This window comes from Athene noctua, chromosome 33 (genome assembly GCF_965140245.1).
Source record: "Athene noctua chromosome 33, bAthNoc1.hap1.1, whole genome shotgun sequence".
NCBI lineage: Eukaryota > Metazoa > Chordata > Aves > Strigiformes > Strigidae > Athene > Athene noctua.
The window spans coordinates 1,975,276-1,997,382 of NC_134069.1; the positions used below are offsets into that span (position 1 = coordinate 1,975,276).

Below are 22,107 nucleotides of genomic sequence, written 5' to 3' on the forward strand. Positions count from 1 at the left end.
GAGAAGGGACGTTTCCCATGGCAGAGAATTTGCATACTTAGCAAACCACACAAAGAAAGGTGACGAAAAAGGTACTGGCCCTCCTTAGATACAGAGTGTGAAGGCATAAACCAAATAATTTCTCTAAAGATCGCCGAGGGAATCTGTGGTACGTTCTGAAAAGGAACCCAGTCCCTAAAGGACTCAGCTAGTGCCTTACACACAAGGGACTTTATTTCCCCCGGGTCATGACCTGTTTCATACAGAAGTAGCTCCTACATGATTATGACGCTTTTGGAAATCAAAAAGCCATCTATAAGTCGTCTCTTAGAAGAATTTGTCAAGTGTGAATTCTTGGTGGTATTTACCTGTCTCTATTAGTTTATTCGGACTTTTTCAAAATGCATTGAACATACTCATTGCTGACTAGGTTCTATTATCAGAATGAGAAAAGAAGACCCCTTTTAATTGTCATAGGTAGCTGAACCCTCAAGAAGAGGCCAATCTCCGTCTGTTGGGGAGGAGTTTTGTCTGTTACCTGAAGCATTTTGTGTACCCGTCTGTGATAGGAGCTGGAGGAATCACACTCTTTCATGGAGAGTTTGACTAGATTTTCTTGTAAACTGGTTACGGGTAGTTATGTTGTTGGTAAGGCAGCAGTGCTTCTAGTCGGGAGGTACCCTGATCAGTGTGTGAAGTCAGTGAACACTTGGTCAGAGCCCAGATGTCAGCAGTGCAGAGTGTGTTCTTGAGCAGCATCTTGGCACTGAACTTGTGCTCGTGCCACAGCACTGTCCAGCTCCGTGAGGACCGGGAGCCTCTCGGTTCTAGTGCTGCTCCCTGCCGTGGGGGCTCGTGAGCTGCTTCTGTGGGTGATTTTGCACGTATATGTAAATATTTATTGCTTCGCGTAAGGTGCCTGTGATTCTGAATGTGAGAGAAGCGTGCGACTTCAGCTGTGAAGGTGTGGAGGGGGTAGGAAGCGATGACTGCCTGGAGCTGTCTGGTGGTTCACAACTTGTCTGGTATCAGCGGTATTTTTAACCAGGTAAAGTGCCAGCTAATTGTCCATATAGTTTTTGGGACGAGCAAATTTGATATATGTGTGTGGCCTTAATAATAGACTGTGCAAGGTATTCCCCAGGCCGTTGTGTGTTTTGTAATACAAAGGTAAAGGAAAAAGACTCTCGGAAGGAGGAGGCGCAGGAAGAGCGTCTCCCCCAGCGCCGGGCCCCCCCTGTACCCTCCTCTTCCAGGGAGGAAGAGAAGGAAGGAGATGCTGAGGAAGTTTTGTTACGGCGGGAAATGAAATGCGTGCACTGGCCGGATCTGCGCAGCCGCTCTCTGGCGATTAATTATTTCCAGGCCTTGAGCAGGGGGGGCCTGGCGGCAGGGCGCAGTCTGTGTCTGGGTGTCCCCGGGCACAAACGGCTGCCGGACAGAGCAGCGAGACCCGGCCCGGGACGCTCACGGGGTGGGGAAGGGGCTCCCCCCCGGCCCCGAGAGCCCCCAGGAGCTGGCCCCAGGGCTGCTGGTGCCCCCACACCCACCGGCAGGCTGGGCAGGGGCCATAGCAGTGGGCACCCCCGCCCCCCCAGGGCTCTTCTGGTGCCCCCCCGATGGAGACAAATCCACGCTGAGCTGAAAGGCCACAGCCTTTAGTTATTTCTTCCCTCTTTTCTTCTGTTGGTCCTTCTTGTTCTTCTCTGGTGTGTTGTGGTTTGAACTCGGCCAGCAGCCAATCGCCACGTGGCCAGTTGTTTACTTCCCCCCACCCCAGCCCGGTGAAACAGGAGAGGGACAAAAGAGGAAATTCACAGGTTGAACTAAAAGATTTACTAGTACTAACAGGACCAACACAACAACAGCAAGGCCGAGCAGGTGAAGGCGGTCACCGAGCGGTGGCCGGTCTGGGCCCGTCCCAGCAGCGACCCGACCGCTCCAGAGAATCCGCCACCACCCCGGAACCGAAACGGGGCGCGGGGGAGCAGCGTCCGCCTGGACGGGGAGCGGGACGTGACCCCACGTGGAACGCTCCAAGGCAGCCCTGCCCTCGGCCGTGCTCCCCTCGGCCACGGAGAGGGAACTCCCGCCTGGCCCAGAGCAGGACAGGGCTCAGCTGGTTCCTGCGCCCGCCCTCAGCCCGTGCACCTGCACTCGGTAAACGCAGGTGTACTCGGGGTTGCCCCAGTTGCTCTTCACAAGGAACTTGACATAGGAAAAGGCTCTGGGAAACGGCGCGGTCTGCGAAGACAAGAGGGAAAGGGAGGCAGAGGGGTTAAGAGCGACAGTGCAGTCAGTCCCTCCCTGCCGGCCCTGCTCCTGCTCAGGAACCAGCTCCCGGCGGCGGGTGGGAGCGGCTGCTGCCACCGGGGCTGCTGGGGAGGCCGGGGCACGGGACGGGGGAAGGCTCCTGGCCTCCTCTGCGTGCCGGCCCGGCCGGGGCTGCGCCCCCCTGCCCCTTGCTCTGGCCCTCCAGGCCCCGCTGCCCGCTCTGCCTGCCTCCCGCAGAGAAGGGGACGCTCTGCTGCGAGGAGAACCACCGCCTGCGCCTCAGCCCCGCCAGGGCTCTCTGGGCGGGGGCCCGGGGCCCTGTGCCCAGGGAGGAAGCGTTCACACCCCCCTGCCGTGGGCTCCCAGCCAAGCCTGGTTCGCCCCCCGGCATCCTCCCCCGCGCGTGGAGCGTACCTTCAGAGGGAAGGTCTGAATGGCCTCTTTGGTCACGTCGTAGGTGAACGTCAGGAGCAGCGCTTCCTCCTCTCCATCCGCGTCCAGTCCCTTGGGGCCAAAGCACAAGCAGAGCAGTTCAGACTCAGCCCCACAGAGGGGACGTGCGCGCTGGCTCAGCCCGGGCAGGTACCCGGCCTCTCCCGGGCTCCAGCAGCTGTCTGACACTGCCCGGGGCGGAGCTCAGGCTCCTCAGGGTCAAGAACCCGGAGGTGCTTCGGCCAGAAGATGTCCCGAGAGGGATGGAGCCCTCGAAGCGTCCCCCCAGGGCTCAGCAGAGAGCAGGACACAAGCCCCAGGGAACGCACAGAAGGCCGCAGGCGAGTCCCTGTCACGGCTTTCCCCCAGGGCCAGACCCCACCAGACGCGCCCGGCAGAGACTTACGAAGACAGCGACGTCTCTGGGGGCGCTGACGACGGTCCCGGACGGAGACACATCTTTGTAGATGTGCTGCACGCTGACGGCGGTCAGATGGACCCGTGCTGGCAGCCTGATGACCACCTGGCCCTGGTGCCTTGGCAGAGGCCAGCAGTTCCCTGGGGACATATCCGGCTGCAGGCAGGACGAGAGAGCAGTGAGGGGCGAGAGCGCGTCGGGGACAACACAGCTCGCGCCGCTCGGAGCACGGGACCGGCGTGTCTGGGGGGGCTATTGCAGCTCGGAAATGAGGCGCCCGTGAGGGGCGGACAGAAGCAGGAGGCCGCCTTCCCTGCCCGACAGAGGGGGCTCTCAGTGTTACGGAAAAGAGGAGAACACTGGTTATGAAGCCACCCTAGTCAGGGCCTTACAGAAACACCTCTCTGCCCAGCGCTCAGCAGGGCACCCCCCACCCCTGAAAAGGCACCGTTAGGGACAAGTGTGGAAAGGGGGTCACCAGGGAGAAAGTCTTTCACTCAGCTGGGACAGAGGCCTGTGGGCAAGGGGCAGCAGCTCCGCTCAGCTCAGCCCCGTTCCCCTCCTGAGGGGAACCGCTCATCTCCAGCAGGCCCAGCCCTGTGTCCGAGCTTTGGCTTCAGGAACCTGATGGGCACTGCGGGCTGGAGCGGCACTGCCCTGCACTGAGGGGAGAGCCCCGAGGTCGGTCCCAGCTTCACCGGAGGGAAGGAAACCAGCACCCGTGAGTTCCGCTACAGTACCTCCAAAACAGCATCAGGTGTGGACTGAGAGAACCACTCCACAACGCTGCAGCGCCAGTGTGTGCAGCTGAAGGCCTCCGAAGTTCTCCGCATGTCAATGGAGGCACCTGTAAGGGAGGGAGAGCAGGTCACTGCCAGAGGCCCCAGACCAGGAGCACCCGGTGCTCAGACACTATTTCTGGTGCCGCCGAGCAGCTCCACGTCTGTCAGCGCTGTTCTCACCCCCAGGCCGCGGGGGCGCCCGGCTGCGCGGGGCAGGGACGGCATCCCCGTGCCTGGCGACTGCTGCCGCCACGGCGCCACGAGGAGAAGGTCTGAGGGTGCTGGGGGGCAGCAGGCGCCGGGGCGACGACAGCGGAGCAAAGCCGAGGGCTCGCCGCGTGGGCAGCAAAGGGTGACCCAGCCGTTCCCTTCGCGGATGCAGCCGCAGGAAGAGCCCCTCCATCAGCGCAGCAGCGTGTGCGGGGGCAGCGCCAGAGGCCCCCGCGCAGGGGCCAAGGGCAGGACTGGGAGGGAGCCCGAGAGAGCCGCTCGGCCACAGCCTGGCTCGGGGACCCCAGGCAGCATTTCAGCTGCCCCGCTTTGGAGAGCACGGCCTCCTCTGGGCAGGGCTACAGGCAAGCGCAGGGCAAGGAGGTGGGGCTGCTTGCGTCCATACCAGAGCTTTTCAGGGCCCAGTCATACGTCGCGGCAGAGACTTTGGCAGGCGCTGCCTGGCTGCTGTCCTGAACTTCCTGGTAAAGATGTGAATGAACACAGAAAAGGACCATGTCAGCGGGCAGAGCAGCGTGGCCACTAGCGCCTGCAGAGGCAAAGGGGCGGTGCCCGAGGTGCAAGCCAAGCCTTGTCCGCAGAGCCCAGAGACGCTCTGCTGCTGGTGTGAGCCACCAGGCCTGAGGAACAGGATCTGTGCCGTGGCCGTGGCCGCAGCCCCGAGGCGGGTTGATGAGGGTCCCCACCGTCCCGTGCCCACCCTCCACGCTCTCCAGGTCGGTCGGGAGACGGTCCCAGGCCCCGCCGGCGTTGGCTGACCCCGTGAGCACACCTGGGTCTCACCACTGCCCCCGGGGCCCGGCCAGAGCAGGCAGAGGCCCCGGCGTGCCGAGGGAAGGCTGCCGGGAGTCCTCCGCTGCCTGAAGCGGCCCAGAGAAACCGGGCCCGGAGAAGGGCCTGCGCAGCGCAGCAGCTCACCCAGCAAGCCCCTGGCAAAGGCTGGCTCGCTGCAGTCAGCGGTCTGAGCCCACCAACAACCCCGAGGAGTGCTTTCTCGGGGGTTCTGCCCAGCCACCCCTCCTTCCCCAAAATGCAGGGTCACCTCTGCGCTGCTGAACTTCGCCTTCAGCTGAGCCACCTCCTCCCGCAGACGCTCCTTGTTTTGGGTTTGCTCTGCCAACAAAGTTTGCCAGTTCCTGCAGGAAGACAAAAGCCGCTCTTGTCAGAGAGCTGCCCATCCCCTCTGGGAACCGTCTGAGCTCAGCAAGCAGCAGACACGTGTGCCTTCCCTGCTCCGCACGTGCTCCCCTTCCTCGCCAGGCTGAGCAAAAGGCAAAGGCAGGAGGGAAGTACCAGAGCCCTGGCTGTTAGGAAAAGGAGTGCAGGTAGCACGAGGTCAGCCAAGACTGCTGCACAGACACAATTCCAGCTCAGGAAACGTCTCTTACCGCAGGGTCTCCAGGGGTGCCGCACACACACGTCTCAGCTCCTGAAAGGGAAAAACACTCTGTTCAGGTATCCGCTACCAGAGCTGCCGGGGCTTCCCAGGAGAGGCTTCCCTAAGAAGAGCCAGCAAAAGCTGCGGCTTCTTTGGGTCATCCTGCGTGGGAGCAGAGGAGCCGGTGATTTATCCAGCGCTGTCAGCAACGCTCCCTTGCAGGAGGTGCCCGACCCACCAGAGTCACAGGGGGACACTCTCAGGATCTATAGGGGCCCTATAGGGGTCCTACAGTCCCACACGCAACCCCAGAAGCACCCCTGCAGCCCCTAGAACCCCCCCCCAGCACCGCCCTACCCCTACAGAAGCCCCATAGAGCACCTCCAGCCCCCAACAGCCCCTATGGAACCCCCCTATAGCCCCCCCCGAGCCCTACAGAACCACTCCACACACCCCCCCAGCCCCTCCAGAGCTCCCTATAGCCCCTCTACAGACCCCAGTCCCTACAGACCCCCCTACCTGCGGGCCGTCCCCATCTGGTATTGGCACCAAATCAGGCACCAGTGGCCGCTGGGGGCAGGAAGAGGAGCCGCTCCCACTTCACACCAGTACAGACCAGTATGAACCAGTGACACCCCCACTCCACACCCCCTGTACATCCCTGGGCACCCCCAGTATAGCCCCGTGCCCCACCCACCCATCCCTGTGTAGCCCAACCTCCTCCCAGTATAGCTGTGTGCTCGCCCCAGTTTCCCCCAGTTCCTGCTCACCTTAGCCCCCCCACCAGGAGGTCAGTGAAGAACTGGGGGTTCAGGTGCTGGTTCTGGTAGAGGGGCAAGGGGAGAGTAAGAGCCCTCCCAGTATGGCGCAGTGCTCCCCAGTATGTCCCAGTGACACTCTTAGCGTTCCCCAATATATCCCAGTATGTCCCAGTGCCCTTCAGTACAGCCCAGTAACCCCCCCGTGTCTCCCAGTGTGTCCCAGTGACCTTCCTAGTGCTCCCCAATATATCCCAGTATATCCCACTGCTCCCCAGCATGTCCCAGGGCCGCCCCAGACTGTCCTAATGACCTTCCCAGTGGCCCCCAGAGCTCACGGCCAGCAGCAGGTCCAGCTTGGCTCGCAGCAGCAGGTCATCAGCGGTGACGGTGGCCACACGGGGGATTTGGGGACCCCCAACCTCAGGGGAAAGCTCAGCCCCTGCCCTGTCTCCTCTGTGTACCCCAACAGACACTGCACCCCCCAGCCCCCCTGCAGGTGAGGGGGAACTGGGGGTCCCAGGGGGGAACTAGGGACCTACAGCAGAATATTGGGGTGAAAGGGGAGTATTGGGGTGCTGTAACGGGATACTGCGGGGATATGAGGGATACTGGGGGGATACTAGGAGTACTGGGATTGTACAGGGGAATATTGGGGTGCTACAGGGGATATTGGGGTGATACGGGGGATTGAGGTACTATGGAAAAATATTGGGATGCTAGAGAGGGATATTGGGGTTCTGTGGGGGATACTGGAGTGATACAGGAGATACTGGAGTCCCACAGTAAAATACTGGGGTGCTAGCAAGGGACACTGGGGTTCTGTGGGGGATATTGCCGTGATATGGGGGGACTGGGGTCCTTGAGGTTTTGGGGTGCCAGTGCAGCTTTTGGGGTACCTGCACAGCATCGACGGTGCCGCGGAAGACGGGGTTCCCGAAGCGGGCGGCGCGGCAGTGCCGGGGGGGCCGGGCTGCAGCAGGTTCTGACCGTACTTCTCCAGGATGCTGAGCGCTGTCCATGGCCCCCCCAAACCCTGTGGCCGCACCCCCCAGCGGCTGGGGGGGACAGGGAGGGTCAGAGAGAGCCCCCAAACCCCCACCGCGCCCCCACACTCCCCCTCCCACTGCCCCCATATTTTGAGTGCTGAGATAGGGGATTTGAGTAACTTTGGTCAGATGGCACAAGACAGAGGCCTGTGCACGGACAAAGAAAAGGGGGGAGAGCCACATACCAGGTGCTGATAACGTTGCTAGGCTGCAATCTCCTAGCCCAAAGAGAAGTTTCTTCTGGTCCTTGAAGTTGTGTGTTCCAGCAACAAATCACCCGAGATTCCAGCACAAACTGGCCTGGCGGTTTGGCCGGGGCCCAGGGAACAACTGAGGCAGCGCAGAGCGACAGGGTGAAAAGTTCATCAGCGAGGAAGAAGAGGTACTTCACCTATCCGACCCTTGCCCAGAAATTTCTGACCCCTGACCGGAGCTTGAAGAGCTCATGGCGCAGGCGCAAGGGGAGGAGACCTGATTACCATGAGGAGCGAGGGGAGGCGGGGGTACACTACGTATATGTACAGGCGTTCCATGAATATGCGCTATTCTGTAACGTATCAGCCGGACGGGAGCTGCAAACGGCGCGCGTGCTCGTGGTGGAGCGATCCCCCATGCGCCCGGCGCCGGATAAACGTTCCTACTTGTACTGGGTCTGGCTGAGCCGGAATCGGTTTTCCCTCACAGCAGCCCCGTGGTGCTGTGGTTTGTGCTGGGAGCTGCAGGGTGTTGGCAGCTCCCTGGTGTGGTGGCTGCTGCTGAGCAGTGCTCACACAGCACCAAGGCTCTTCCTGACATTTCCCCCAGCGGGACGGGGTGGGCGAGATCTCGGGAGGGGACACAGCCAGGACAGCTGACCCGAACCGACCCAAGGGATATTCCCGACCCTGTGACATCTGCTCAGTATAAAGCCGGGAGAAAGGAGGGAGGGGTGGGTCACCCTCGGTCCTCCGAGGCAACCACTCCGCGTATTGGAGCCCCGCTTCCCGAGAAGGCCCCACAGCGCCTGTCCGTGGGAAGGAGAGAATAAATCTGTTTGCTTTTGCTTCCGCGCGCGGACTTTGGCTTCGCTTTGCTTATATTAAAACTGCTTTTGTTTCACCCACAAGGGTTAGTTTATCTTCTTTCCCCTCTTTACCCTGTTGAGAAAACAAAGGGAAGGGGGGGGGGGAAGTGATAGAGTGACTTGGTGGATACCTGGCATTTAGCCAGAGTCAAACCACCACACTACTTTACAGCTTCAAGGTTGTAGAGTCTTATCTCCGCAAGACACCTATAACCACTCTACAGGCACCCCAGTCCCCAGAGAGCTCCTTACAGACCCTCTGCGGCCCCTCAACCCCTACAGAGCTTCCCTATAGCCCCTCTATATCTCCCCCCTGCCTCTACAGAGCTCCTTAATAGCCCCCTACAGCACACCCCCCCGAGCTCCCTATAGCCCCGAGGCCCCTACGGAGCTCCCTATCGCCCATCGATAGCTCCCCCAGCCCCGACAGAGCTCCTTATAAACCCCTACATACGCCCCAGCTCTCTATAGTACCTCTACAGCCCTCCGATCCCCTACAGAGCACTCTATAGACCCTCACCAGCCCCCCAAGCCCCTTCAGAGCTCCCTATATACCCTCTACAGCCCCCCAGCCCCTACAGAGCTCCATATACACCCTGAACAGCCCCCCGAGCCCCCACAGAGCTCCCTGTAACCCCTCTACAGTTCCCCCCTGCCTCTACAGATCTCCTTATAATGCCTCTACAGCCCACCAACCCCTAAAGCGCTCCCTATAGCCCCCCAACAGCCCCCCAGAGCTCCCTATCACCCCTCTACAGCCCTCCCCAACTCCCTATAGTCCCTCTACAGCCCCCCACAGAGCTCCTCATAGCCCCTCTAAAGCCCTCCCCGTCACTAAAGAGCTCCTTATAGCACCTCTCCAGCCCTCTCGCTATTGCCCCTCTACAGGCCCCCCAGACCTCCCTATAACCACTCTACAGCTCCGCCCAGCCCCTATAGAGCTCGTTATAGCCTCTCTGCGGACCCCCAGTCCCTGCATAAGTCCCTAAGCCCCTCAACAGTGACCAGAGCTCCCTAGAGCCCCTCTACAGCTCCATCAGCCCCTAGAGAGCTCCTTATAACCCCTCTACAGCCCTCCCCAGCTCCCTATAGTACCTCTGCATCCCCTCAACAGCTCCCGAGCCCCTACAGAGCTCCATATATAGCCTCTACAGCCCCCCAGCCCTTAGAGAGCTCCTATAGGCCCTGTACAGCTCCCTCAGCCCCTACAGAGCTTCCTATAGCCCCTCTACAGGCCCCCGCGAGCTCCATATACACTCTGAACAGTCTCCGGAGCCCCTACAGAGCTCCCTGTAGCCCCTCTACAGTTCCCGCAGCCCCTACAGAGCTCCTTATAATGCCTCCACAGCCCACCAACCCCAAAAGAGCTCCCTATAGCCCCTCAACAGTCCACCAGAGCTCCCTATAACCCCTCTACAGCCACCCCAAACCCTACAGATATCCTCATAGCCCCTCTAAAGCCCCCTCTAGCCCTACAGAGCTGCCTAGAACCACTCTACAGGCACCCCAGCCCCTACAGAGCTCCTTATAACCACTCTTCGGCCCCCCACAGACCCTACAGACCTCCCTATAGTCTCTCTACAGCAAGCCCCAGCTCCTACAGAGCTCCTTTTAACCTCTCTACAGACCCTACAGAGCTCCCTACAGCCCACTAGCCCCTACAGAGCTCCGTACAGCCCCTCTACAGCTATCCCAGCTCCTACACCGCTCACTATAGCCCCTCTCCAACTCCCCCCAGCCTCTACAGAGCTCGCTATAGCCCCTCTACAGCCCCCCCAGGGCTCCCTGTAAACACTCTACAGCCCAACCCAGCCCCTACAGAGTTCCCTATAGCCTTGCTACAGCCCCCCTAGTCCCTACAGAGCTCCCTATAACCACTCTACAAGCACCCCGGTCCCCAGAGAGCTCCTTATAGACGCTCTGTGGCCCCCTCAATCCCTACAGAGTTCCTTATGACCAGTCTTCACCACCCCAGCCCCTACAGAGCTCCTTATAATACTACTACAGGCCGCCAATCCCTACAGAGCTCCCTATAGTCCCTCTACAGCTCCCCCCAGCCCCTACAGAGCCCCTTATAGCACCTCTACAGTCCCCAAGCCCCTACAGAGCTCCCTATAGCCCCTCTACAGCTCCCCCAGCCCCTACAAAGCTCCTTATAATGCCTCCACAGCACACCAACCCCAAAAGAGCTCCCTAGAGCCCCTAAACAGTCCACCAGAGCTCCCTATAACCCCTCTACAGCCCACCCCAAACCCTACAGACATACTCATAGCCCCTCTAAAGCCCCCCCTAGCCCTACAGAGCTGCCTAGAACCACTCTACAGGCACCCCAGCCCCTACAGAGCTGGTTATAACCACTCTTCTCCCCCCCAGCCCATACAAAGTGCCTTACAACCAGTATTCAGGCACCGCAGCTCGTACAGAGCATCTTATAATGCCTCTACAGCCCCCCAGCCCCTACAGAGCTCCTTAGAGACCCTGTACAGCTCCCACAGCCCTACAGAGCTCCTTCTAGCCCCTCTAAACACCCCCCCCAGCCCCTACATGACTCCATATAGCCCCTCTAAAGCCCCCCCAGCCCCTACAAAGCTCATTATAACCCCTCTTCGACACCCCTAGCCCCTACACAGCTCCTTATAACCCCTCTAAACCCCTCCCCAGGTCCCTACAGCCCCTCAGTCCCTACAGAGCTTCCTGTAATCCCTCTACAGCCCCCCAGCCCCTACAGAGCTCCCTAGAACCCCTCTACAGCCCCCCCAGCCCCTACATGACTCCTTATAGCACCTCTACAGCCCACCAGCCCTTACAGAGCTCCCTACAACCCCTCTATAGCACACTGAGCTCCCAATAGGGCCTCTACAGCCCCCCAGTCCCTACAGAGCTCGTTATATAACCTCTGGACACCTCAGTCCCTACAGAAGTCCCTATAGCCCCTCAACAGCGACCAGAACTCCCTATACCCCCTCTACAGCTCCATCAGCCCCTAGAGAGCTCCTTATAACCCCTCTACAGCCCTCCCCAGCTCCCTATAGTACCTCTACATCCCCTCAACAGCCCCTGAGCCCCTACACAGCTCCCTATATACCGTCTACAACCCCCAGCCCTTACAGAGATCCCTATAGGTCCTATACAGCTCCCACAGCCCCCGCAGAGCTCCTTCTAGCCCCTCTAAAGCCCGCCAGCCACTACATGACTCCCTATAGCACCTCTACAGCCCCTACAGAGCTCATTATAGCCCCTCTGCAACACCCCCAGCCCCTACAGAGCTCCTTGTAACCACTCTAAACCCCTCCCCAGGTCCCTACAGACCCTCTACAGCCCCTCAGTCCGTACAGAGCTTCCTATGGAACCTCTACAGCCTCCTAGCCCCTACAGAGCTCACAACAGACCCTCTACAGCCCCCGCAGAGCTCCTTATAACCCCTCTACAGCTCTCCCCAGAACCCTATAGTCCCTCTACAGCTCCCACAGCCCCTACAGAGCTCCTTCTAGCCCCTCTAAAGACGCCCCAGCCCTTACATGACTCCTTATAGCACCTCTACAGCCCCCCCCAGCCCCTAGAGAGCTCCTTATATGCCCTGTGCAGCTCCCACAGCCCCTACAGAGCTCCTTCTAGCCCCTCTAAAGACCCCCCAGCCCTTACACGACTCCATATAGCACCTCTACAGCCCACCAGCCCCTACAGAGCTCCCTACAGACACTCTATAGCACTGAGCTCCCAATAGAGCCTCTACAGCCCCCCGGTCCCTACAGAGCTCCCTAGAGCCCCTCTGTAGCCCCCCAGCCCCTATAGAGCTCCTTATAAACCCTCTACAACCCCAACTGCCACGACACAGCTCCCTATAGACCCTCTACAGCCCACCCTAGCCTGTACTGTGCTCCTCGTAGCCAATCTAGGGCCCCCCCTACGACCCAACAGAGCTCCATATAGCCCTGCTAAAACCCCCACAGCCCCTACAGAGCTCCCTATAACCACTCTACAGCTCCCACCAGCCCATACAGAGCTCATTACAGCCCCTCTGCAACACCCGCAGCCCCTACAGAGGTCCTTATAACCCCTCTAAACTCCTCCCCAGGTCCCTAAGGCCACTCTACAACCCGCCAGCCCCTACAGAGCTCCCTATATACCCTCAACAGACCCCCAGCCCTTACCGAGCTCCCTATAGGCCCTGTACAGCTCCCACAGCCCCTACAGAGCTCCTTCTAGCACCTCTAAAGCCCCCCAGCCCTTACATGACTCCATATAGCCCCTCTAAAGCCCCCCCAGCCCCTACAAAGCTCATTATAACCCCTCTTCGACACCCCTAGCCCCTACACAGCTCCTTATAACCCCTCTAAACCCCTCCCCAGGTCCCTACAGCCCCTCAGTCCCTACAGAGCTTCCTGTAATCCCTCTACAGCCCCCCAGCCCCTACAGAGCTCCCTATACCCCCTCTACAGCCCCCCCAGCCCCTACATGACTCCTTATAGCACCTCTACAGCCCACCAGCCCTTACAGAGCTCCCTACAACCCCTCTATAGCACACTGAGCTCCCAATAGGGCCTCTACAGCCCCCCAGTCCCTACAGAGCTCGTTATATAACCTCTGGACACCTCAGTCCCTACAGAAGTCCCTATAGCCCCTCAACAGCGACCAGAACTCCCTATACCCCCTCTACAGCTCCATCAGCCCCTAGAGAGCTCCTTATAACCCCTCTACAGCCCTCCCCAGCTCCCTATAGTACCTCTACATCCCCTCAACAGCCCCTGAGCCCCTACACAGCTCCCTATATACCGTCTACAACCCCCAGCCCTTACAGAGATCCCTATAGGTCCTATACAGCTCCCACAGCCCCCGCAGAGCTCCTTCTAGCCCCTCTAAAGCCCGCCAGCCACTACATGACTCCCTATAGCACCTCTACAGCCCCTACAGAGCTCATTATAGCTCCTCTGCAACACCCCTAGGCACTACAGAGCTCCTTGTAACCCCTCTAAACCCCTCCCCAGGTCCCTACAGACCCTCTACAGCCCCTCAGTCCCTATAGAGCTTCCTATAGAACCTCTACTGTCTCCTAGCCCCTACATAGCTCATAATAGACACTCTAGAGCCCCCCCAGAGCTCCTTATAACCCCTCTACAGCTCTCCCCAGATCCCTATAGTCCCTCTACAGCCCCCCAGCCCCTACAGATCTCCTTATACCCTCTCTAAAGACGCCCCAGCCCTTACATGACTCCTTATAGCACCTCTACAGCCCCCCGGTCCCTACAGTGCTCCCTAGATCCTCTCTGCAGACCCCCAGCCCCTATAGAGCTCCTTATAAACCCTCTACAGCCCCAACTGCCACGACAGAGCTCCCTATAGACCCTCTACAGCCCTCCCTAGCCTGTACTGTGCTCCTCATAGCCAATCTAGGGCCTCTCTTACGACCCAACAGAGCTCCTTATAGCCCGGCTAAAACCCCCACAGCCCCTACAGAGCTCCCTATAACCACTCTACAGCTCCCACCAGCCTCTACAGAGCTCATTATAGCCCCTCTGCAACACCCGCAGCCCCTACAGAGCTCCTTATAACCCCTCTAAACTCCTCCCCAGGTCCCTAAGGCCACTCTACAACCCGCCAGCACTTACAGAGCTCCCTATAGGGCCTGTACAGCTCCCACAGCTCTTACAGAGCTCCTTATAACCCCTCTACTGCCCTCCCCATCTTCCTATAGTACCTCTACATCCCCTCTACAGCCCCCGAGCCCCTACACAGCTCCCTATAACCACTCTACAAGCACCCCAGTCCTCAGAGAGCTCCTTATGACCACTCTTCCCACCCCAGCCCCTACAGAGCTCCTTATAATGCCACTACAGACCACCAACCCCTACAGAGCACCCTACAGCCCCTCTACAGCTCCGCCCTGCCGCTACAGAGCTTCTTATAATCCCTACAGCCCCCCAGATCCCACAGAGCTCCCTATATTCCCTCTACAGACCCCAGTCCCTACAGACCCCCCTACCTGCGGGCTGTCCCCATCCGTTATTGGCAGCGATCCGACCACCAACGGCCCCTGGGGACGGGAAGAAGAACCGCTCCCACTTCACACCAGTACAGACCAGTAGGAACCAGTGACACCCCCACTCCACACCCCCTGTACATCCCTGGGCACCTCTACTGTAGCCCCGTGCCCCACCCACCCATCCCAGTGCAGCCCAACCTCCTCCCACTCCCTCCCAATATAGCTCTGTGCTCCCCCCAGTTCCTCCCAGTCCCCACTCACCTTAGCCCCCCCACCAGGAGGTCAGTGAAGAACTGGGGGTTCAGGTACTCGTTCTGGAGGAGAGAGGCAGAGGGAGAGCAAGAGCCCTCCCAGTATAGCACAGTACTTTCCAGTATGTCCCAGTTCCCCTCCCAGTACTCCCCAGTATGGCCCAGTGACCCTCTTACCGCTCCCTAATATATCCCAGTGTGTCCCAGTGGCCTTCCTAGTGCTCCCCAATATATCCCACTGCTCTCCAGCATGTCCCAGGGCCGCCCCAGACTGTCCTAATGACCTTCCCAGTGGCCCCCAGAGCTCACGGCCAGCAGCAGGTCCAGCTTGGCTCGCAGCAGCAGGTCATCAGCGGTGACGGTGGCCACACGGGGGATTTGGGGACCCCCAACCTCGGGGGAAATCTCAGCCCCTGCCCTGTCTCCTCTGTGTACCCCAACAGACGCTGCACCCCCCAGCCCCCCTGCAGGTGAGGGGGAACTGGGGGGCCCGGGGGGGAACTAGGGACCTACAGCAGAATACTGGGGTGAAAGGGGAGTATTGGGGTGCTGTAATGGGATACTGCTGGGATATGAGGGATACTAGGGGGGTTACTAGGAGTACTGGGATTGTACAGGGGAATATTGGGGTGCTATAGGGGATATTGGGGTTATATGGGGGGACTGGGGTCCTTGAGGTTTTGGGGTGCCAGTGCAGCTTTTGGGGTACCTGCACAGCATCGACGGTGCCGCGGAAGACGGGGTTCCCCAAGCGGACGGCGCGGCAGTGCCGGGGGGGCCGGGCTGCAGCAGGTTCTGACCGTACTTCTCCAGGATGCTGAGCGTTGTCCGTGGCCCCCCCAAACGCTGTGGCCGCACCCCCCAGCGGCTGGGGGGGACAGGGAGGGTCAGAGAGAGCCCCCAAACCCCCACCGCACCCCCACACTCCCCCTCCCACTGCCCACATTCCACATTCCCCCATATTTTGGGTGCCTCCCCCGCATTTTAGCTGACCCCACCTCCCCCATTTTGGGGTCCCCCCCAACGCTCCAGGCACAGGTTGTGGCACAGCAGTCGGGCACCGTCCAGGTGTCGACAATTGTCTTGGATGGGGTGGCCGGGGGACCCCCAAAATCGGGCTCAGCTCTGCCGGTGTCGCCTCCCCGGGGTCCTGGGTCCGAGCCGCCTCCAGTGTCGCACGCAGCGCCCCCCCGAGATCTGGCAGGGGGGCGCCTCACTGCCCCCCGGGGTTCAGGGGAACCCCCCTGGGTCGGGGGGTGCCCCATTCGGAGCGGCCCGCGATGGGGGGGCACCCCTAGGAGGACCCCGCGGTGTGGGGGGAGCCCTCAGGATCTTGGGGGGGCCCTCAGAGGACTCCGGGATGGGCGGGGACCCCCGGCATGTGGGGGGAGTCCCCTCCGCCGGGACGGGGGCGCCGGGCTCGGCCTCTTCCGCCATCACCTGAGGAGCAGAAACCGGGAGAAAAAGGGAAACTTTTACGGGGGGGAGGAACGAAAATAATGTGTTAGCGGGGCAGCGGTGGCACTAATGGAGGCGCAGCCCTCGCCTGGGGTCCCCGAGGGGTCCTGCCACCCAAAACCCCCTGGTCGGGGGATCCCAGTGGGCGGGGGGTCCCTCTCCCCACACTGTCAGGCGGGTCCCGTCCCCCACTGCCAGGTGCCCTGTCGGAGGGTCGAGGGGGGAGGACGGGGGTGCGTGAGGGCCCGGGGGTACCAGGGAGAACTCGGGGACCCCCGCCCCAGCGTAGGGCGGTGCCGCGGGGAGGGGGCGCCCAGCGGGGAGCCCCTGCCTACCTCAGGAGCCAGCGAGGAGAAGGGCAGAAGTGCAGGAAGAAGAGAAGGAAGAGAAGGCAGCCGCGCCCGCCCCGACCGGCGCCGACTACAAAATGGCGGCGGCGACTGCGGGGGGGGGGGAAAGCGCCTTCCCGCCCTGGGGCCGTCACGTCGCGCCGGCCCCGCCCCCTCGCTGGCAATGCCCTCACCCGCCATGGCGGCCGCGGCGTCGCCCCGCACCCCCTCCGCGTCCTGCGCATGCTCCTCTCCGGCCCCGCCCCCTCGCTGGCAATGCCCTCACCCGCCATGGCGGACCCCGCTCCCCTCAGGGCCACCGTGATGGCGGCGGCGGCGGCCCCGGCAGCTTCCCCGGGCTCCGGTGAGGCGGGAGGGCGGGTAGGGGAGCCCCGGAGTGGGGGGGCCCTCGGGGGTGGCGTCGCGCCCGCGTCGCGGCCTCCCCCCGCCCGGGGGGTGTGAACCCGGCGGCTCGGGGGGGTCGGGTCCTCCCCCCCCTTCCCCTTCCCCCCCTCGCCTTTCCCTTCCCCGCCCTTCCCGGGGGTCACCGGGGCCGTGACGTCCCGGCGAGCACGGGGGGCGCGGGCCGGCAGCGGCAGCGGGGCCAGGCGGGGCCCGGCGTCCCTGGGGGGCGGCGGGGGGGTCAGGGGCAGCCCCCAGGGACCCCCCCACACCTGCCCCGAGGCAGCGCCCGCAAATCCCCCCACAAACCCCCACGGGGACGTTTCCCGGCCCCGCAGAGACCCCCCCAGGTCCCCCCCAGCCCACAGAGACCCCCAGCCCCGGGTCACCGAGGGCCATGGCCCCCACCAGGGCGGCCCCACGTGGAGGCGCAGGGGCTGGAGGAAGTTTTGCACCAGCCCCACGGGGGTGTAGGCCCCCAGCCCCAAATCCTCCAGCCGCTCCTCCCCTCCACACCCCCGGCGGGAGGGGGCCTCTGCCCCACAGCCGGGGGGGGTGACAAGCGGGACCCACAGCAGGGGGGTCCGGACTGAAACCAAGAAACTCCCTCACCAGTCGGAATCCAAAGGCACTGCTCGGCGGGAATTCCTGATCAGCAGCGCTGGGGTCGCCCTGGGCTTTCTCCACCATAAGGGCTCCCCCGAACTAGCGGGGGCCATCAGTTTACACACCCGCCAATCATACACAGGCGTGAATTTCCTGGAAAGGGGTGTTTTATGATCACGACTTCCCGGGATTCCTTTGCGCAGCCCCAGCATGCCCAGTGACAAGAGAGTGAGGGGCCTCGGTGGCCGAGGGCAGGAGTACGGGCTCTTCTTCGCGGGGTCGGCTCTTTGTGGAGCAGGAGCCGTGAGGAAGGTCCAGGTGTCGTCCGCCTGCATGGGCGAGATCACCCTCCCTAGACGGTATCTCCGGGCCCTTGTCTTCGAGTTGCCCTTAGCTCGGTTGCCCAAGCACGCACCGAAGGCTGCTACCGGTGAGGTGTATGGGGAGCGTTTTACTTTTGTCCACGCAGACCAAGAGGCCGAGGGAAAACCGCTGAGGAGTCGCTGGGGAACAAACACGAGCAAAACCTTCCTGCCTCGCAGTTCAGACTTCATCAGAAATTCCCTGGTTTGAGCCCTTGCAAGACCCACGGTGGGCTCTGTTCGCCCCGTGGTGGGGTGGGGAGGAGAAGGGGGGTTATAGGGGGGTCTGACCTACAGCCCCTGCCCCCCCCTCCCCTTGAGCCCCCCCGCCCTGCCCCAAGTCCCCAATCTGCCCCCCCCGAGACCCTGTCCTTCCCTGTGGCCCCCTAGACCCCCAACGTGCTTTCCCAGAGCCCCTGTCCTGCCCTGTGCCCCCTCCAGACCCTCCGTCTGCCCCCCCAGACCCCAAGTGTGCCCTCCCAAAATCTCTGTCCTGCCCTGTGGCCCCCCCTACGACTGCCCTAAGACACTCTGTGTTCCAGCCGCTGTCCCCAAGACCTCTCGGCCCTGTGACCAGTGGCCCCTTCTCCCACCACACCCTCCCCCTCCCCTCGACCAGGCTCGGGGTCACCCCTCGGAGTGACTCTTCCCCTTTGTGCCCCCCTTGGCTGCCTGCAGCCTCACTTTGCAGGCGCTGGGCCTTGCCCAGGAGGCGGGGTGGAACCGAAGCGTGGTGAGCTGTGGAAGGCGGCAGCTTCATTCAACAGCTAAGACAAACATGGGTGGTTGTGTGCAGTCGGGGGGCGTGGGCAGGACCAAGCAGGCCGTTGGCACTGAGGCTGCCGTTGGCTCAGCAGGCAGAGCCCCTGCAGGAGGTGGCCGTGGTGCACTGCAGCCTGCGCTGGATCCTCTCCCTCCTGCTGCTCAGGCCTTCCCTCAGGTTCTGCAGGAGCTCCTGCAAGCAAGTGAAGAATTCCACCAACTTCTGGGGTAGAAGGGGGCGGGAGCTGAACCCGCCTGATGGTGTTGGTGTTGGCCTTGGCCTCTGAAGGGGGGTTGAGGGGAAGGCTGGCCGTGGCATTGGAGCAGCCGTTCCTGCTGGGGGCAGCCCCACCTGTACTAGGATCCACTCGTAGTAGTGCTGAGTGGAGGTGTAGATTCCGGGCCGTTTCGCTCTCGCGCAGCCTCTCCCCCAGCTGGTCACCCCAGCGAGCCAGAAGTAGTCAGCACTCCTGTCTTTGCAGACGAGAGGACCGCCGCTGTCCCCCTGCGACGGAGGAAAGAGGGTCACGGTGGTGTCGGGTGGCCGCTGGCAGCACTGGGGCCGGCTCCTTCTCTCTGCCAGCACCCCCAGAGCTGTGTCCGCGGCACAGAGGCGCTGCTCAGGTGCTGGGGCCGACAGGACCTTGTCTGGGAGGGGGTGGTGGGCCCGTGGGGTAGGGCTGGCGCTCATCTCTGCACAGCGACGCTGGCCGGGTGCAAGAGGGATGTTCCAGGGCTGGGAGCCGGACCTCGGGGCTGCCAGGAGCGCTGGGTGGGCTTTCTGGGCAGAGTCCCGGGCCTCTGGGGCAAGTGGGGCCCTGGGCAAGGACCTGCAGCCAGGGAAGGGGAGCCCCAGCAGCGGTGGGGACCCAGCGGTGGTGGGAGGGCGACTGGCCAGGCACAGCCCGTGCCGGGGGGTGTCTGGGCGGCTCTAGGGGGCTGCCGGTGCCGCTGGGCGCTGCCTTAGAGTCACAGAATCCCAGAATCCTTCAGGTTGGAAAATCCCCTCGGGATCATCGAGTCCAACCCTCAGGCCAACTCTACAAAGTTCTCCCCTGCCCCACATCCCCCCACAGCTCATCCAAATGGCCCTTAAACACACCCGGGGATGGGGACTCTCCCCCCTCCCTGGGCAGCTTCTTCCACTCTCTGACTGTGGGAGACATCGGCCTGTCAGGCCTGCACAGCCCCTGAGCAGCAGCAAGGCTTTGATGAGGAACAGCCCTGGGGAGAAAGATCAGAAACTGCCGAGTTGTGCCGAGGCGTCAGGGGAAAACGAGGGACAGCTGCCACCCTGAGCTGTGGGAAATCCTGACCCGTGAGGAGTTCCCGCCGCGTGAACAGCGCCTGAGCGAGCAGGGGATTGGTCTGCACAGCGTGTGAGAGTGCTCTGGTGCTGATAGGAGAAAGGATTGATGGCTGTCCAATTGCCGATTTGCTAATTGTGAAGTAAGAGCTTTGGGGAGTGCATAAGTATGTGCTATTGTAATAAGAAAGGGTCTTTCCTTCCGCTCTTCAGTGCAGAGTCCGTGCCCCGGTTGCCACAAGCCTGGATCCAGCCTCACCTGGACTCCTCTCTGAGAAGGAGTTGCGAAAGCAAGGGGATCTGTTCTGAACCTCGTGTCTCAGCGGGAGCTCTTCCTTACCCTTTGTACCTCTCCCATTAGGCAGAAACCTTTGACCAAGTCTGGGATTGAGATTGAATCTACCTGCATCTAAGCTCCATCAGGAGTTGAGAAAGCAAGGGGGTCCATTGTGAACTCTGTGACTCAGCGGGAGGTCTCCCTTACCTTTTTCTGTTTCTGGTCTCTGTGTAAATAATTTTAAATAAATTTGAACTTGATTTTCCTTTGTATGTTTCTTCCAGGTAGTAAGCAATAGAGTGAATGCTGCCACCAGACCTTGCAAAATCACCCTTTTATAACATCACGTTGAACTCACTTTTTGCTAATACCTTCCACAGCGACTCTTCAAGTGATCTAAAACACTCACCCGCAACACACCCGCCCGGGGCTCCAAGGGCCCTGGGCACCCCCTGCCTGGCGGCGGCCTGGGCCAGCTGGCAGGTGACAGCGGGGACCCGGGCAGGCTCACGGGGCACTGGCAGCGCCGTGACAGGGGGCAGCGCTCAGGCAGGGACGGCGGGGACATGGCTGGGGGGGTGAAGCCCCCGCCGGGCGCCTCCGACGTCCTCGGCGGCTGGATAGGGACCCTCTCTGCAGGGGGAGCGAAGAGGGGTGACGGGGTGAGAGCCGGGCGGGCAGAGCTGGCGGGGGAGTTCCCTGGAGAGCAGGAGCCTGAGGAGGAGCGGGAGCCTGCTGCTGCCCCTGCCGTGGGGGTTGGGTGCTGCGGGGTCTCTTTGGGGCAAACAGGGTTTTGGGGGTCTGGCCCCACGGCCATCATTCCACCAGCACCTGCTTCAGCCAGCCTTACGAGGTTTTGCTGCTTCACCCCACAACTCCCCAGCCCAGCGGTTCCCATCCTGCTGTTCTGTCTCCAGGGATGATTTCCCATCCCCACAATGGTTCCCCTCCCAACAGCTTCCCGTCCCAGGGATGGTTTCCCATCTCAAGGACGATTTCTCAGCCCCGCGATGGTTTCCTATCCCGACACTCTCCCCACCTCCATGATCTCCCATCGCAAGCATGGTTTTCTGGGGGGAGGTGAATTCTGTGTCCACGGGGAAGGGACAGGGCAGCGGTGGCCCTGCGATGCTGATGTGTGTGCGCTGCCCCATCCTGCCCCGGCAGTGGGGATGAGCGGGGGGTTGGGGTGTGGAGAAGTTTTTGGAAGATAACGGCCACCTGCTCCTTGATACCGACATGGTAACTCTGTGCTAGCTGCCCCTGTGTAAAGAACTCACTGTTCAATGTTCCTCTCTGGCTGCCACTGCACAGAGAGCTATTGTTCAGCAAATTCCTTAACTAGAGATATGGAGTGAAGTTGAAACACTGAGTAGGAGGTCCATAGGCTCGTGCTTCTTGCGTGTGCTTCTCGCGTTGTACCAATGAAATATGAGTTATATTGTGTGGACAGTGGCTTAGAACCAATCACAGCTTGTTTAGCTGTATGCGATCACGCCCTAATAGTATATAAGATGCTCTGTGCTTAATAAAATTGGATCGAGCTGGCAAACCACATTGGTGTTATTCTGGATACCCGGGCTGTATCCGTTGACAAAATGGCGTCCGAACAGGGACTGGGGAGGCCTTTTTCTTAAAACATCGACCAGGACGTGGCGGTGAGCGGAGAACTTCGGATAAAAGCGGCGCAGAGAAACACAGAAGCCGGCGCACAGACGCACTTCTGGAGATAGGAGACAGTTCTGCAGGCTGTCCTCTGCGAAGGTGAGCTGCTATGGCACGAGAAGTGGTAGCAGCGATACGGCTCCTCACAAGTATACTCTCTAAGAGAGGCACTGATGTGAGTCAGTCCAAGCTAAAGGACTTGGTGCAATGGGCACAGGAACAGCAGCTTTGCCTCAGCGCCTCTATGTTATTTAATCTCTCCGAGTGGAGGGCAGTAGGAGATTTACTGTGGAAATTTACTATAAAGCGTGGAAAAGCAAGAAAGAAAGCAAAGGGACTTGGATC

General features: G+C 61.0%; 2 protein-coding genes across 2 annotated transcripts in view; one reads left to right on the forward strand and one right to left on the reverse strand.

Moving 5' to 3' along the window:
- The window catches only part of LOC141972478 (scavenger receptor cysteine-rich type 1 protein M130-like), a 149,782-nt gene that overhangs the window by 73,689 nt on the left and 53,986 nt on the right, over window positions 1-22,107 (forward strand). The window lies entirely within an intron of this gene.
- LOC141972429 (uncharacterized) lies at window positions 1,793-15,860 on the reverse strand. Its single transcript, XM_074930299.1, has 11 exons — window positions 15,594-15,860; window positions 15,401-15,463; window positions 14,606-14,658; window positions 14,345-14,423; window positions 6,265-6,317; window positions 5,159-5,252; window positions 4,502-4,577; window positions 3,844-3,950; window positions 3,092-3,259; window positions 2,668-2,757; window positions 1,793-2,223 (listed from the first exon to the last, which is right to left on the reverse strand). The coding sequence occupies exons 1-11, from the start codon at window positions 15,858-15,860 to the stop codon at window positions 2,095-2,097; spliced, it is 1,179 nt and encodes a 392-aa protein (XP_074786400.1). The 3' UTR covers window positions 1,793-2,094.

Coding starts and splice junctions, on each gene's coding strand:
- LOC141972429 (XM_074930299.1), bottom strand. CDS start 15,860: ATGGGGCACCCCCCGACCCAGGGGGGTTCCCCTGAACCCCGGGGGGCA. Junction 14,659..15,400: donor ACGCTCAGCATCCTGGAGAA/GTACGGTCAGAA, acceptor TCTCTCCTCCAG/AACGAGTACCTGAACCCCCA. Junction 4,578..5,158: donor CGAAGTTCAGCAGCGCAGAG/GTGACCCTGCAT, acceptor CATCTTTACCAG/GAAGTTCAGGACAGCAGCCA.